The sequence below is a fragment of the Hetaerina americana genome, unplaced genomic scaffold, assembly GCF_022747635.1.
Source record: "Hetaerina americana unplaced genomic scaffold, ioHetAmer1.1.p SCAF_4, whole genome shotgun sequence".
NCBI classification, from domain to species: domain Eukaryota; kingdom Metazoa; phylum Arthropoda; class Insecta; order Odonata; family Calopterygidae; genus Hetaerina; species Hetaerina americana.
Window position 1 is genome coordinate 76,786,344 of NW_027286985.1, and position 18,278 is coordinate 76,804,621.

General features: G+C 41.3%; 1 protein-coding gene across 1 annotated transcript in view; it reads left to right on the forward strand.

Annotated features, from left to right (window-relative positions):
* The first annotated feature begins 2,765 nt into the window (after window positions 1–2,765).
* The window catches only part of LOC139692483 (skin secretory protein xP2-like), a 51,022-nt gene continuing 35,509 nt past the window's right edge, over window positions 2,766–18,278 (forward strand). The window contains exon 1 of the mRNA XM_071590700.1: window positions 2,766–3,001. Coding sequence (XP_071446801.1) covers window positions 2,827–3,001 — 175 coding nt within the window. The 5' untranslated portion in view covers window positions 2,766–2,826. The remainder of the gene's footprint in view (window positions 3,002–18,278) is intronic.

Below are 18,278 nucleotides of genomic sequence, written 5' to 3' on the forward strand. Positions count from 1 at the left end.
TTCTCGTACATTTCTTATTGCGTAAATGTTACCAGTTACTTCAATTTTAACACTTAGATAATAATTTATTTTCAATGTGCTTTAATCATTTATCTTGTACCATCGGTAGGGATTTCGCCGGATTTTCACAGCCAGAATCTTTGCATTTGTTTCCCGTCGTGAGTTTTACTTGATTCATCGTCGAGTGCAGAGCAGAGGTTTTTTGAAACGCGTGTCGAATGAAGGAAATGGGAAAACTGGGTTAAAAAGTGAGGAAGATAAACATATTTGGAAGGAGAGGAAGGAAGGTTGATGGAATTCGCAAAAGTTAGGACGGATATTGAGAGGTAATGGAATATTGAAGGCTGTGATAGAAGGGAGAACGTTAAGGAAACAGGGTGGGAGGAGGATAATGAGCATTTCGTGTGGCGTTAAGGAAGAAGACATCCTTAGCAGGAGGTAGGTTTTGTCAATAAAACCTTCAGAATGAGGTGCCTTCTAGTTCTAAGATCGAAATTTTTTCTGACTTACAATTTACTCCAGAAAGTTAAAATTATTGCTACTTCTCAACGTATGTCTCTTTCGATAAACGCATTTTTCACAACCTGGACTCCTGATTCCATGGACCCTTCTTTACGGATCAATTTTGCTCGTCGGAAAATTGTTAATTGTCTGTGGCCGAGGCTTCTTGGGGTAGTTGTCACACGACATTCGGTCTGGTCGAACTGTCGCACCCACAAACTGATATTAATCATACCCATACACTATCAAAGTGGGTCTCTCTCAATTTTTGATGGGTTTTCAACCATACAAGGGAAGAAAACGCATGATTACACGCTATTATAATATTTGTAACGACGCCATGGTACGTATTGAAAACGCTTCTTTCTCAAGCGGAAGCTCGACTATGCGGAGTGCGGTGCAGCCATCAATGTGTTGTATTTATAAAGGGTGCCCGCTTTTTTTAAGCCCAAACATATTTTACCTACTCCCAGTCCTGGGGCAAATATTGGGATAACTTTTAACTTGAACACTCTCTACAATAATATAAAGGATATTATCGTCTAGAGCTAATTTCCCTTAAGTACAATATATTACTGCCTTAGTTTATGCCAATATTCCATTTAGGTTATATTTCACCAAAAATATATGTTTAATGTGACTACAACATTTAATACCATTTCTTGTAAATCTATAAATCATAGTCCGTATTAATATATTGCAAGGGATACCAAAATAATGCGACACTTAAGAATTCAACATGGGTAAATAAATGCAAATATGAGTATAGTTTGCAAAATACACATCCTAAGATAAGAACAAGCTTTTTGGTTAATTAACATATGAAACAATAATGAGAGATTTTGTAGGATTTTACGTGGAATAAATGCAAACTCGCACGTTATGGATCGCACTGGAGAGAGGAATGAATATCTAAACTCATCGGGCATACTCAGACAAGATAGTCTCCTGAAGACAATGGTGGAAATGAAAGCGGACGGGACGAAAAGCAGACGGATGCCATCTGCGATGCATAAACCAAACAATGGAAGGCATGAAAGCGATGAGATATGAAGAAGATGTGAACCCATCTGGATATCTACTCGAGGCTTTAATCGGAATCTGTGGATAACTTTCGCCCTTACACTGATAATGTAGACATTCCATTGAAACTGCGAAAACCTTATATGGATTTCAATGGATACGTATGATTACGTTTCCAGTAAGAAATACGTCGGTAAAATGGAGTCTCACATGTTAATGGTTAATGGGATCAATTTTACTCTTTGTTTTTCCAAGCATGACGTATATTTTTCAGTAGGGCCCCGAGTATGAAATTAGTATAGTTGCTAAAACGAATAAATATGTGTACTGTACTTATTACGTGAGCATTACTGTTAGTAATGACCCTGAGAAATAACTCCTTCCAGTGCCCTTATTGAGTCCTCGGCGCGGCACACAACGTGCTCATATCTCATACGGCCCCACATTTCGGCATGAAGGTGTGTTGCAGGTTGTGTTAGAACGTTAGCCGTTATCGTAATCGGTGATTATTAAGCTTAGGTATTGTATCATTTTTAGCTATTTTGAATTGCCGCACGTGATTACACATATTCTTGTGGTCACCTTATGTGAGAAGGAAAAAAGTGCATCCAACGCGAAATAACACTTCTCCTTAACTTTTTCACACGCTCACCCAAAATTAAGGAACGTGTAGCTGGTGATGAAGTTCCAAAAATATGAAGCGTATATCTTTTCGTTGGATAATATTTCCTTTACTTAGGTTTCTCTTCTGATTTTTTACGTACTCGTATATGGGAAGTTCATAGAAATACTCAGTTAACGCTTTAAAAGCATGCCAGATACAGACCTAAAGAAAAGCAGTTAATGAAACATATGTAAGCGAACTGAGTGGATATGCAAATGTACACGGAAAAATATGTTACTGACGGGATCGGAATCCGGGCCTCTCAATTGCCAGCCGAACGCTCTTCGTACTGTTACGCATTTTTCTGTCTAGTGTCAGATCCGTTGCGTTCCGTCACATTTTCCTAAAATCAATACTTTCTATACCTTCCTCTGTACCTGTTTCCTATTGTGTTTAGACATAATATTAAATATATTTTTTACTTTCCCAATTGTGCTCCCGCAGCTTATTTAGTGGACGAAGGAGCACCATGGCGCGTTGAGGAGGGACCCCTCCGGGGAGGGGGCGGGACGGGGGGGGTCGTAGGAGGGGGGCCGCAGGAGTGGAGGGAGGAGGTGGCCTAGCGGGAGAAGGAGCCGCCGCCGGCAGCAGCAGGGGGGGCGGCGGGGGGCGCCAGGGGTCCCGAGGGGGAGCGGCCCATGTTGGCGGAGCTGCCCGCCGTCCCCGCCGCCGCCCCACCACCGCCGCCTCCGCAGGCCTCGGGCGCTCCGCCGCTCCGTCCCGCCGCCCCCGAGGAGGACGATGCGACCACCGCCGCCCTTGACCACGGCGTCGCCGCTGCCCCCGAGGACGACGGGGAGATATCCCCTTCAGGTTGGTGCCTCCCACGGCGGGGCAGGGCCGCCGGGTGATTAATTCCAATCGATTTGGTTCCCTCCGCGTGGAGTTTGGGAACCATGGGGGGTGTGGGGATCGTTCACAAAATGAAGGGGGGAGTGGAGAGAAGGGGACAAAGGGCCTTTTCAAGAAAAAAATATATAACTTGGCTACACATTATGTGGCTAGCTGAACCCCACGAGTGAGGTGGAGGCCCCCGCTCCCCGAATATCTAATATAATCATCTGGGATTTTTTTTATCATCTTTTGTGTGGGGGTACTCCAATGGCGTTAAACGTATCAATAACTCATTTTTTTAAGCGATATCCCTATTTCAACAACCCTTTCTGCTAACCTATTCAATCCGTCACCTTGTATTCTCATCACTTACGACCCACCTTTCTCCCACCTTGCCTTTCAAACCCCGAAACTTTAATTAAAACCTTACTTTGTTTCGATGTCGTAATTTTTTGTTAATTTGCAGACCTAAAGCTGTCCATTGAAAGAGGTAATGAGGGCTTTCATCACGTTCTCCTGGCTCTCTTTAACTTTAGTAGATAATTATTCGACTATTGTCGTCGGTCAGTATTTTGTGAAAGTGGCTTGTAAGAACTTTTTCCGCCAGATGCCATGCTTTGAAAATTTTGTCATGCGTGAAACTAAATGGTCATTATATATTCGTGGGAAACCATAACCGGCAGAGGGTAAGGCACTGGCCCCCTACCCAGATGTGTGAATTTCAGGCACCATTGGGCTTAGTACTGGGTGAACTCTACCACCGACCTGAGGGTTGATTATTGTGTTTATGGTTATATATATATATATATATATATATATATATAAATATAAAATATATATTATATATATAAATTTATATATTTATGTATATATTATATATAAATTTATATGTATATATATATATATATATATATATATATATTCATTCACATGGAAATAGATATAAGGAAAAGGGTTAGGAACGCATATAAAGGACGAACATAGGAGAGGTGGCGAAGGCTGAATAAGGCAAATCACAAGAGCAAAAATATTTCCCTAAATAAAAATTAATTTCTAATATGTGTTCCTATCCCTTCTCCTCATATCTATTTCCATGTGAATGAATGAATATTTGTTCGCAATATGGTGGAATTTCGTGTTTGAATGTGTATTTGGCCAGTGTGGCTCGTCTCTTTCTTCTGGCAAGGCTTGCCACGAAACGCACTGTTCCTATCCTTTATGATGTTGTATGATTGCTTACCTACTTTCCTTCCTCTTTTGGCTCGTGTTTTTCTCCTTTGGTGGGTGAAACTGCCCCCTGGAGCCATCTCTTGGCCAAAGAATCGGGGAATTTGGTTAATATATAAGACCCGCAAATCTCAGTGTAAATTGTTTCCTCGATAGCTCAGGTGGTTCGAGCACCCGCCCGGCAAGTGGAAAGATCCGGTGTTCCAGTCCCAGTCATGGAAATATTTTTACGCTTGTAATATGCGTTTCCGCTTTCCCCACCTCTCCTGTGTTCGTCCTATGTGTCCCTTCACTTTTCCTTATACCTATTTCCATGTGAATGAATGAATATATATTATATAATATATCATATATCTATATATGTATATATAAAATACATATTATATATATTTAATATATATATATATATATAATAATATCACTAATTTAACCGGAGAAACGAGATGGCGCTAGCGAACAAAAACACGGAGACACACATACAAATTAAACGCACGTATTCCGAATTTTCGGAAGGACTCCTCTCCCTAGTGAAAGTGGTTTCATTTAAATGTCTCTCTGTGTTTTTGTTCGCTAGCGCTATCTCGCTTCTCCGGTTAAATTATTGTTATTATTATTCACAACCGTGAGACTTTCCTTCGCTAGATATATATGTATATTTTTTTAGAGACATTCTATTGGCATGAGAAAAGGAAGTACGCTCATGGGCACATCATAAATCCATGAACGATTTATAATTCATCGGTTTGCACGTTAACAGATGTCTCAGTCTAACCGTTGGTGCCCGTGCCTCGGCGAACTTCCCATCGTTATTGGTGAATGACGACGATCAGTTATCAATGGCGACGCTACTAACTGATTGCGTTTCTTATTTGCGAATCTGTGAAAACAGCACCTAACGATGTTAAGTGAAAGATATATTGGCACACATGAATTGAATGCTCATGCACCTGGATGGTTTCGGATGTGTCCTTTCTTCGTTCGCCTTCTATTCCCCTTCTCATTGACCCCATTGACCCGTGCTTGAGCCACGTGCTCCATAGCATGTCTCTACGAAAGCCGCACGTCCTAAAAAAAAAAGGCTTGACGTCCCAGCCGCGTTGCTTTCCTCCCAATTGATGGGTTTTGATCGGAGCCGTGGTGGCCATTGACCGTGCTGTTCAGAGCACGTAGACGACCGACCGGCGCCAGTTTTTCGCACGTTTTGGCACCGCTCTTATCCCACGGGCGATGGAAAGGTTCCGATCACGTTTCAGGACCGGGAGCGATCGCTCCCGTAAGAGATTAATCGAGCAAATGACTGCACGGTCCGGGAGGAGGAGATGAGCGGGTCAGAGGGAGGCGGGTATCGGTGGAAGTTGGGATTCCGCAAAAATAGAGACGAGCGGGAGCTCCCCTCGCGGCCTTTGATTTTCCTCCGTCGCAGCCTCTCAGCGATCCGCCCGCGGTTTGTTTCCCTTACCCCGAGGGGTAAAAAAAAATCGATTTCCGCGTCCCTGTGATCCGCAACAGATGGAGCTACACGTCGGAGCAATCGTGTGAGTGCCGCGCCGGGGACTACATAAGTGTATGTATGCATTCAGTAGAAGAGGCTTTTGGGTAACCTTTCACTCTTTTCCTCAGAGGCTAGCTCTCGGTGGATACCGTGTGTCTGGGAGCGGTTCCGCGCACTTGGCTCCTTGGAGATTATTCAATACGAGTGAAAGTAACCAGGAAGTTGGGCAGGGTGAAGCGCAGATGAACTTTTCTGCAGTTGAACACTGATGCTTATATGTGGGTAAATAGCACTGTAACCATTCGGCTCCCATAACGTAAACTGCGAGACAGTTGACATCTCACTCTGTAGCGATAGTACTACGCATTCTGAGGTTGAACCAGTAATATGATAGTAGGTCCCGATAATCATTTGATAGTTACTGGCGCCAATTTTTGGCTTGAGAATAATGAATATATGATTTTGTGTCATTATGTATTCTTCAAAGTGTTGGTGTTTATACCAGCATTATTTTTTAATTAAATATTGTGAGAAACTCGACTGAACGCGGAAGACAATCCTGTTGATCTAGTGTTATTTTATCTGGTAACTCACATTTTAGTTATAGTCCTCGTGATTATGCTAGCGTGTGATTTAAACTTGAAAGTTTTTTTGGTTGAAGTTTTAAATAATAAGATACTTAGCCGGAAATCACTCCTAAGCAGAATCCACTATAGTATCTAGAGTGGAATGCTTAATGCACGGAGTACATCGTGTTTGGATCTTCCTTTAAATCCCTTTTATTTACGGTTGTTAATTAGTTGACCATACGTTTTGGGGAAAGTTATTTGCTATAGCAATGGATACAAAGCACATGGTGTGATAGGGATTCTACATAGATTTTTTATCTTTCTTATTACGGTCTGTAATCAATTAAATCTTGCCTAATTTACATTGAGAATTTTGCGAGGACATTTTCAATTGCGGTTTATTTTCGCGTATTTTCTGAAGATTCTGATTTTTGTCGTGGCATTCGTGTGGTAAATGAAGTAATTTCAAAACATATCTCGGGCATAAATCTGAATTTATGTATTCAATTTCAAAGTTAGAATGCCAAAATGCGCTAGTTATATTTGAAACCAAAACAGAACGTATTTTGGCTAAATAATAAAAAATTCGTTGCAATTCTCCACAGTTAAAACTTTATTCCGACCATGGTTTCGATACACTGTATCATCATCAGGATCGATCCTGATGATGATACAGTGTATCGAAACCATGGTCGGAATAAAGTTTTAATTGTGGAAAATTGCAACGAAGTTTTTATTATGTCTCGATTCCACAACATCACGCCTGACTCTTCACTTTTTGTATTTTGGCTACTATTCCATTACCATACATACTATTCTGTGCTTTGTGATTGTCCGATTGTTAATTGGTTGTCGCGGACGAAATTGACGTGTATTTAAAAATATAGAGGCACCTCGTACTTTTAAAAGCACCGATTTTTTCTAGTTTTCTAGTCCCCCGTGTGGTCAAATCGGCGCCACACTATAACGTAATTACTAATAGCCATCATCATCATCTGTGATCATCACCCTTAAGATTAATTTGACGCAGCATTCCACTCACTTCTTCTATCCCTTTGCACATTTTGGCGTCGGTCATCCTAGAGCAGTGCGACAGTCACTTTCCATTATCTACCTATCTATTATTTCTGTAGTATCGAGTATTATCGATCATATCCGGTCGTAAGAGATATCAACTATCGTCCATTAAAGGTGGTTGGATTAACATCGTCCGTATCGTGTATCAACACTATGCTTCATTTCTTTATATCAACGATAATCATAGGCCTTCGATGTGTCGTATCCATAAATTGTTGGCATTGATCTTGTTTCTACAAGTTGTTTATTGGCAATCATTTCATGTAGTTTTGACATATTTTCATATCGCATAGACTCACTTCGGACTTCCGAAAGTCCGCCGACTTTCGGACTCACCGTCCGAAAATCGGCGGACGCACTTTGCTGCTTTATTGGGAACTCCGAAACCTAGTGATAACAAATGAATTACACAAATTTAGAGCAATTTCAATGTCTTGGGAAAATGCTAGCGGTCCATTGAGAAGATCCATTAAGAGATCTTATAGAGAAACTCAGCTGCTCCCTCGAGCGCGCGTCAGTGAATGCTCTCATAGCAAATTCCATCCCCCCCTTCCCACTGCAATGAGGACACCACCTTTCCCTGCATGCTGTATTCCTCAATGTCACTAAAACGGTTGCCAATTGGTTAGGTTCAGCACCACACACACACACGTACGCACTCACCCCCTCCCCAACCCGCGGACATTCTTTCGGGATCCGTGAACACGAAGGTAGAATTTTCCCATCGGGATGGGGAAACGCACGCAGCGCCCTTATTGATGTCATCCGCGAACATCTCCGAGGCCGCCGCGTCTATCAGTGAAGCGGCTCGATACTCTCCAGAATCCCGTGCGTTTTGTGAATTGGAAGGGCAGTTGTGGTTCTATAGCCCTCTCTCTTCTCTCTCTCTATCAATCTATCTATCTCTCTCTAACCTTCGGCTGCAGGAATCTGAGGGTTAGAAAAAAACGGAGAGCGAAATATGAAAGCACACTCTCTGATTATTTTTTCAGAGACCGTACCAATCCTACGTTCTCTCTGTTGAATATCGAATTCGTACCGTGTGGAAAGATAACCTGTCCTCATCCTGGGATACGGCGGGATCTCCGTTGGAGATGACATCGTCGGTCTGGCTAGGTTTGCGGTTCAAAATATAGTGTACTATTCGTGAGTTTCATTTACAGTTGAATACTCTGAAAAGATATAACCCCCGCAATTCATCTTTCCCGTTAAACTCAACACTTAATAGCAGCGAATAATTTTCACCCTAATGAGTTTTCATTGTTACCCTTAAAGGAAGATTTGATAAATTAATGAATATGTGATATCGTGTGTACTTTTCCATGAGTTAATATAAAATGGAAACAAAAATCCGCGAAGAGTTTAGCCCATAAAAATGTGTGAAAATTTTGAAATGTTTGAAAATGTTTAAGTATCAAAAGTGGCTGACATTTTCGCAATTTCAACGACTGTCTGGCTGATGCGTATTCACTTCTCTCGAGCAAAACAAGAAAGTTGAGGTAAAAAATAAATCCGATTCGAGATCGCACCGTGGTCCGTCTGTAGCTCTCTGACATCATTTCAATATGGACGGCACGTCAAAGAGTTTTAACTTCGTTTCCATTCGATGGCGGCGCCTAATTGGGAATTTTTTTATTCAATACGCATCGGATGGAGTGCGGTTCATTGCTGCAAAATTTTGCGCGTCATGGCCTTTTTACCTCGAGGAGAAGCGGGTTAAGGGTTTTCTTCAGAAATGTGGCAACACTGAATACCGTTTCACTGCGTACTTATTTTACGGAAGGTTATGTTATAGCTCAGTTTATCTCGGAATCCAAAAAGTGATTTCGAATCAAAGACACAGTAACATGTCTCATTCAATATGCTATGGTAGTCGTTACCCATGATGCGATTTTTCTCTGTCGAGTTATTTTGTGTTTCGTATCGCGAAATTTGAAGCAGGTTGACAGAATATTCGCAATCCAACGCTTAAATAACGGTATCGACAATGCGAGCGCGTTATGAAGACTCATAACATCCATCGTCCCTGGTCTCAGCCTTGAGCCTTGTGTTGCCATAGAATAGATTTTCCTAAATGGATTCCTCGCTGCGATGTGACCTCAGAGATGGAGACACTAAAAAAACTATTTTTTTGTACCATTCGATTTTGTTTGTGATTTTACGATATGGGAACATACAGAAATCCTAGGTTTGGAAATTGTGCGATGCACCGACGGAACCTGTCACTTCTCTCAACTCTGAAAATCTAATAACTATTGTTATAGTTTTTAGCATGGAAAAATATGGAGATATTATGTGGTTTGACCACTCTTTCTGGAAATCTGTTAAATATAAGGATTTTTGACGATTGGCTGGCAAATATAAGCAGTGGTAATGATCAGAAGGATGTTATGATAAGTTAAGGAACCGTGCACTTAGGCCCAAAACCATACGAATAAATTCCAAGAAACTGTGGGAGATGCCGCGACAATAACTTTTTGACGGAATTCGCTAATATGAATTTAAATGCAACACATAGAGAGTGTTAAAAATCATTCTTCTTGACCGGGATTCGAACCCGGATCCCTCGATGTCCAAAATTCGGAGTGTAAGTGTACGTCTTGATAGCTTAACTAACTAAAGTACTCGGCCGAATCGGTTACTTCCTTTCCATGTTCCACCTGCGATTTTCCAAACAGTCGCCACCCGTAAAATGCATTCTGGGAGATTATCAAGTTTTGAACCCGAGACGCGGGTGCGAGCTATATCCACAGGATACCTACTTATTATGAGCAATTTTAATATGATCTTGGCATTTTAAGTTTATAAGTCTGTGGTGGAAATGTTCGAGAAATTCACTGATGCTGCTCTCACAGCCATACTAATACGTACTTAAACTGTTATCAGTATGTATCGTCTCTGCCTTTTCTGTTAGTATTTATCCATATGTATTTTGTATTGATCAGCATATTTTATTTACACTATTATTACTCATATCATCGATAATCTGCCGATTGAGTTAGGTTTTGGATGGACACAAGCTACCAAACGGTACTGTGACAATGTCCTCGCCTCTACCGACAAAACACAAGTCAACATCCAACACTACAATTAGCCCCTAGTCAACTCCGTATACTTCCTTCCGCACTTCTTTCCGTCCATCATTCGTATCCTATTCCTGCCCCATCCTCGTTTGCCCTCTATCACAACCTTCAACATCCTATTGTTATTCAAAATGCTCTGCAGTCATCTTTCCAGCCTCATTTAGATCACCTCTTTTCCCCCACCATACCTAGTACTTCCTCGTTTGTTTTCCTTTCAGTTCACTTCACCTTTTCCATGCCTCTACACCCTCCCAGTTTTACACCCACATTACATCCAAACACCTACATTTCAAAACCTTTCAATCCACGCCTATCATCCTGCTTCAATTATTAAGTTTCCGCACCTTCAATGAAGTTTCCACACCGTATATAACCACACTCCATGTCAATGTTTTAACGAGCCTTTTCTTAACATTCTTGCTTAAAATCCCTGTCATCAATTCCCTCCTCCTTGTGAAAGCTTCCATGCCTTCTCCTTATGTCCCTAATATTTTGACCATTTTTTTCCAAAACACTTTCGAAGTATGTAAACTGTTCCGCCTGCTCTAATTTTTGCCCTCCTATTTTAACGTTTAACATAGCATTTCCTTTTATGGAAACCGCATTACCGTTGTTTTATTTACATTTATTGTCATAATATACCTATCGCAATGACTTCCCAATGCACTCAGCAATGCTTGCGTTCCTCTCTTAGGACATAGGACATCCCTTGTTTGAACACCCATGTGTTACTCCCCTTCCTAGCACTGCTCATTCCGACTCTCCATCCCCCACTGGCGCATGAGCAGTCGGAGACATATACGTGTACAGATTGCGAATAAGTGTTCTATCCCTCCAGCATACTCCTATTTCCTGGAATTCATTCATTAATTTTTCCCAATGCGTTCTATCAAACGTATTTTCGACATCTATGAAACAGGCATTTACGTCCTGATTATATTCAATGTTTCTCTCTATTAATTACCTCAGTATTGCATTGGCATCACACGTGCCTAACCCCTCCCTGAACTCAGACTGATCAATTCCTAAGTAATCAATTACCCTGCTCTCCATTCTCTTATTGACGATCCTGAGAGTCATTTTAGCTGTGTGCGAAAAGAAACTTATTTTTATGTAGTCCTCTCAAATTGCGGCCTTTACCTTTTTTGGAGTGGGAACTAACCCTGATCTGATGAAGTCCTCCGGCCAAATTTCTCTCTCATGTATAAATATATATATGTATATGTAAATATATGTATGTATATATATATATATATATATATATATATATATATATATATATATATATATATATATATATATATATATATATATGTATAGAAAAAATGTTTCCATGTAAAATGAAGGAATATTCTGAGAATAATTTTTTTTAGAAATTTAGGTTTACACGAAGTGGACCCATTAAGTTGCAGCGTTGTAAAATTATAGAATAGCAATAATTTTTAAATGAGCCAACTGAGAACGTGAATACGTTATTTACAGCTTGTGGACTAGATCCATTGTTACGTAAATCATCATGCATTTATCCGCAACCATTGGTATAGTATGTCACCAGACCTCAAGCTAGCGGCACGAGAAGTTGACGACAGTGCGCGCATTCTACCACGAAACCTATATATCGAAAGGCACGCCCACGGTGCCCAGTCGTGCTATTCTGTAATAATCTAGCTACTAATTGTACCATGGTTAAGGTGCCATTTTTCTTAACTACTCTGGCTGGATCCTGCCAAAGAATGCGTTTCCGGTGAGAGAGTTCCGTTACATGCTTTGATTGATGTCCATTGACCAATCACAGGGTGACGATACGGAATGGTGCGTGGAGTACCCGATTGTGGAAAAATAAAAACGAGAATTGAAATTGGAGGCCCCGTCCCGCGCGACGACTTGTCTCATTGCGAGTTCCACGCTCTTCCACAGGATCAGCAAAGGACTCAGCTCTCCGAAAATACGACATGAGCGTGGAGATAGGGGCGACAGATAGTGGGGAGCTTTTGTCAACGCGACGTGGGTGAATCGGTCAAGGTCGTCTAGGTCGGTTACAGTGGACCCAGATAAAAATCAGCCCGAATAGTGCCTACCCCCACCCAAAAGACTTCTTTTTTTGTAATGACTTTCCCTTTTATTACCGCGAGTATCCTGTTTATCAGAAAATGTCACGGTTGGCGTTCGGCGTCGCGTCCGCCTTCAACACCCCAGACCTCGTCATTAGATATGGGGGGCGCTGTAGTTTCTGTGTCGCAGCCATTGGCGGGTAGGGGGTCGGATTCAGGCATATTCCCTATTCTTCCCTATTTGTTTGTTGATTTTTATAGGCGTATCGATTTGCGGTCGTGTCCCGTACCCGTCCATGGACGAGTTGTTAATATTAATGCAGTTACCGCAGAGTACTAATAAACGATCGCCGTGACCGACGAATGGGTCAGCTTCGACGTGAGATATTAAAAGGGCATGGACGAGTGATGGGGGGCTTTATCATTTTCGCGTGTCAACTTTGTTCGGTTGTATCTACTCGAAATCGTGGCCACCGCAAAAGCGTTCCTCGGCGGAAGGGGGATCAGGATAGTGCGGCGGCTAACGCACTGGCTTCCCACCACGAGGGCCCGGGTTCGAATCCCAGCGGTGGCAGATATTTTTCAGTGGTATCCCGATCCCTACTTGAGGTGCTTTGCGGAGGGTACTTACAGTGATTACGCCGTCTGTCGGATGGGACGTTTAACTGTGGACCCCTTGGCGCCTTTCGTTAAGAGTAGGCCAATACCGATGCCGGGTTTCTCTCCACCCTTCATCCTTTCCTGTCAATCCTTAATGGCGCAGATGACAGCTGTCGGTTTGCTCCCCTAGAAACTACTGCTACTATTCGGGGGAAGTTATGGCCTCGGCCTCCCGCACTATTTGTTTGTAAATATTCTCATGTACATAAATATGCTCTTGTACATAGTCTTACACACACAAATTCTTATCTACATCCTACAGTAATAGGCGTGTTCATGTAAAGCTTAAAATTTTGCCCATCCGAATAAAAAGGTAGGGATGCTTAGGCTTAATTTTTTATGGTTGTGTATCGTGTAAAGGAAGAGCCAGTACTTGAACCTGTAAGTGATCTTCTCTAACTTTATCCTGGTAGTCTAATCGGCCAATGTGATGTGGGTCCTCAATAATTTTATAATTTTTAATACCAAAAGTAGTCTGGTATGTAATCATCCCCCTGCCACACATTCTAGCGGTGGGTTGCAGGATTCTATGCAAAGAAAAGTAATCTTGGGTTGCCTCTACTTTTCTAAAAGTCGTAAACTACTCTCCACGTGACTCAGCAGACTCCCATCCTGATTACTCATGCACCCCTGTAGCACTAACTCTTTTCTCGTAACATTTTTTACGACTCAAACGCATTCTCTTTGAAATTTTTCTAATGCCATAATTCCTCGTATTTATTCAGAATAATTTCCGAACATACCGAATAAAGCGTAGTCACATCCCTCTTTTACATTTTCATTATACTTTCCTGCCTTAATTTGATTTCTGTAACTCATCACTCGGTCGAAATATTCACTCGTGAAGTACTCCGCGAGATTTTATTTTCATGGTATTCTAATTTATTTTAGGGAACTGAATTCGTTAAATATATTAGACCTTTTCCAAGTTGTCCAGGTTTTCCAAGTGATACTGTCAGATATTTCAGGAATGGCAAGTTGGCAATTGTTGGTTTCCTCTAGTATAGGTATTATTCAGAGGTTGAAAATGTTTGTGTTGACTCTCGTATCAGGCAAATTTTTCGGCTGAATTTTCGAAGGGTGGAAGTTGTCGCTGTTTGGGATCCCGAATGCCGATTGGGTGGATTTTTCTCTGCCCAGGGTGCCACATTCCAGAGGTGTTTAATAATTTAATTGCGCTTTTCTTTCGCGAGTACATTCTTACAAAAAAAGAGTCTCTTGTTACCATGCACGGAAAACGCCCACGTTACAGCGTACTCACGTTGTACGCATGAGCATAAAGGTAGGTTAATTTGATCAAATTGAACCGCATCGTCTGACATTTTTATTCTTGTTAGCTGCAGAAATATAATTCAATTTGGTCACGAATGAGCAAATTACGATCAAATACTTCACGTCCTGGGTTGCGGCTTTAAAATAAGAGAATTTAATCTCCGGAATCGTTGGATAGAATTTTTTGCGTTACTTCATAAAGGGAACTTGACACCATATTATTGGGGGAAAATATCTGAACGCATGAGTTAAGATGAGGTACCATTTTGCATTAGCCCACGTCTCAAATGCATCTCAATGCTTTTGGTATCCTGTGTGGAAATTTAAATTTCTTAATTAAAATACCAATAATACTGGCCGAGTTGGCACATTCATCATCACAGAAAAACTTTGAATGAATAGTAAAAACTACTTCCAAAGAAACTGCGGGAGTGTTTAAAAGTTGGCTTTAACTGCGTGGACTGTGGCGCGTCGCGCACGAATACGAATGCCGGTGACATTGTATGTACGGTATTTCGTCACAACATCTTGTTCCTTTAAAAGCCCCAAAATTTCAGTTTAAGAGGACGCCTCGATAGCTTAAGTGGCTAAAGCACTCGACCGGATATTGAGGGATGTGGGTTGGAATCCGTCAAAGCGAATGTTTTGTACACTCTGAAATTGTTGCAGTAAAAACTACGTTGAAAATCACCAGGCGGACGAGGTTATATGCACAAATTTGCCTTCTACATGAATGCAGTTGTTTTACCGAAGTTAAATGTGACAACGAAGAAATACTACTAGGTCTTTAAAAAACTATATTAGAAGAAGAGTAGTTGAAGACTGTTGAAGAAGACATTTGAGTAGCTAAAGAAAGCTGGCTAATATTCAAATCGGTTTAAGAAATTCTTTCCCTCACACAATTCATAATGATCAAAATGAAAAACGCTCTCCCCCAGCCTTAAATTTCTCAAAAATATAATATTACATTGTTGAATACACAAATTAAACGATAAATTTCTCAGTATCTCTTAGTGGTTGTTGATATATCGCCCTTTGCCATAGACCCATGGTATACGCCGATATCTTGCAGGGTAATGTGTTGGCTTAGTGAGATTTCAGACACATTCGGGTTAGAGAGACTGACACAGTGAACACCAAGGTTACTGCCTTCATTTCCGGTCGGGGGTACGGATGTTGTGTCGTGGTTGAGTGAGATGAGGAATTACCCCTGTCGTGGAACCTCTTGAAAATCAGATATATACCTCTGGTGTTTCCTGTTTTTCACCCAGTCAGTTTTGAATCTCATCAATTATTAACGCGTTTCCAACTCGCACACAACTTGTTTGCCGCGAGAGAAATCATATATAGTATTCGATCTTTTCCTTGTCTTTGCCAAGTGGCGAGGCGTGTCCGGTCAAACGTCACCTCGTGGATCATTCGCTCATTTAGATGTTCATCCGGCGTCATGTTTTAACTAATTCGGACGATGTTCCTCGCCCATTCGTGCGCACAGATGATTCGCCTGCGTTCCACTTCCCGAAAGGGTATTCCCTAATTAATTGCGTTGTAACCATCACGGTCAGCGTGATGCCGTTCTTTCGGATCGTCTGTGCGTCGATTTTGATTATCCTCAATTCACACCCTTCCCCCTTCAACCTCCCTACTTGTCAGGTTTGCTGTCATAACGAAAGACCCATCGAGTCGATGGTCGAGTGCGTTATCGGCGATGCGGTGAATCCACTCGAGGCGCATGTGCGGACCTCGAACGAATGGAGGAGGGAGGTACTTAATGAGGAGGGTGTCCGTTGCTGATTTGACTGAGTTTGAAGATTGACTGAGTCCACAGCGTGCACACTGAGGGGGTTGTTTGACGCCCTGAGGATATAGACGGAGGAGAAGGCATATGTGCCATCATTCCTTGCAGTCGTATCTGTACTTGTGCGCGTCACACAGAGATGCTTACCTGAGAAATGAATGCATTTTAATGAATGTAGGCAGGTAGGTATTTAGACTGGTGGGCGCGTGGACAGCAAAGGTCGTTTGACCAATTGTGATGAAATAAACGAATAATTATAGAGAACTTTGCTATGAGTTTTGTAATTGGTGTTTCGAATTATTATGCCCACTATTTGTAATGGGGTTTATCAGCAAAATCAAGTTTTTTAACGTTGAAAAAATCAATATCACCACTTCGAGCGTTTGATTTTCAGAGGACTTTGATCGTATCAACAGAAGCTTTTTTTAATGCAAACAATTTATGAAATGGTACCGAAGCAATAATAGTGACTTGAAGGCAGCCGGTATTATGATTATAGCCTAAGAGAAAAGCCGTTGTTAACTTTTCTTTGGAATTGGCGAATTTTATTTCAATCTTCGTTTTGAGTTCCAGGAATCCTATCCTAGCGCTGCGACTACGGAGGTGGGGTCTGTTGCCAAAGTTCCTCACAGTCCGCTAGCTCGTCCATTAAATGCCCTGAATTTTTGCCCTACCTTTGAAAATTCATCGCATTACTCTCGCGATACTATATTACTATACAGGATATAATTTGAGACGTTGTCTCGAGAATGAATGAATCGATTGTGACTGGGTGCGAAGAAAATAGCTTGGATTGTATCTTTAATTTATTCCGTAATAGGTATTGTTTTCAAAGTCTCGCCGTCGACTTTTGGTGATTAAAACACGTTTTGTTCTGATAATTTCGAATTGAAGGTTTCATTATTAATTGAATATATGCAGCTTTAATGTTTGCCCGATTTTGTAATCTGTCATTTTCTCGTTCCAATCTCTAGGTCGAAGTCCTATTCTAGCCATTTCTCCATCAATATTGTCCTGACATATTTTTCTTGGTCCTCTCTTTGCGTACTGTTGACTCCCCATGACAAGGCTATTTGATTCGGTGGAAATTCCCATTCAGTTTTAGGCTTAAAATATTCCATCTTAGTTTTAAAAGTTAAAGTACCTCATGCCGAAGGTAGAAATAAGTTCTCCGACCTATGTTTTACGTTTCCTCGGAAGAAATGTATTCGCTATCGTGTTGCAACCGTCAAACACTATCTCTTCCTGTTTCTTGAGCAGTGGAAGCCGGGTGTCTTTCGAACATTCTGTTTCTCTGTTTGTCCTTATCCCATAGTGATAGTACGCATTCGTTATCCTAATTTTACGTTCGCGAAAGTGAGCGCGTGCGTGCCGACGTTTTGAGTACCTTTCTGCGAACGTTTCTGAGTCCGTATGAATGGATTTCTTTTTATTTCTTCTTGGATCTTCCGGTGTCCTTTCATAAATTTCAACTCGGCGAAAATTGCAAAAGAAGACTACGTTGGGATTCTTGAAACAGTTATCATCTTTGCTATTGTATAGACGTTGATATGTCACGTACTTGGGGATTACAATGTCCTTAGCGTCCAGCTTCTGTTTATATTTTCGTGGTATTGTCGTTTAGTGTCAACTTGTTTCACGCCGCATCGCTCCTTTGTTATGAATAATCACGCCTTCGTAATAAAAAATAAAGAAAAGCAACCTATCACTTTATGGGGCTGACTTCCTCCGAAAGCAAAATTCTTATGCAATGACTACTTTTAGTGGAATCAGTTGGAAGAAATGCATAATAAATGCCATTTTCTTCGCGTCTTCTAACGTAGCTTTAGGTTGTACTTTTTGTGATCGTACTTAGTTTTCCGTAGAACTTGGATTTATGCCATTTGCTGAAAACGAAAAACGATACATAGGATAATCTATTCTATCAATAGTCATTCCTTGAAAGATTAACTCAGGCAAGTACTCCCGTAGCAACTTTAGCAAAAATGTTACTATATTAACATATTTATCCCATTAGCAAGTAATCA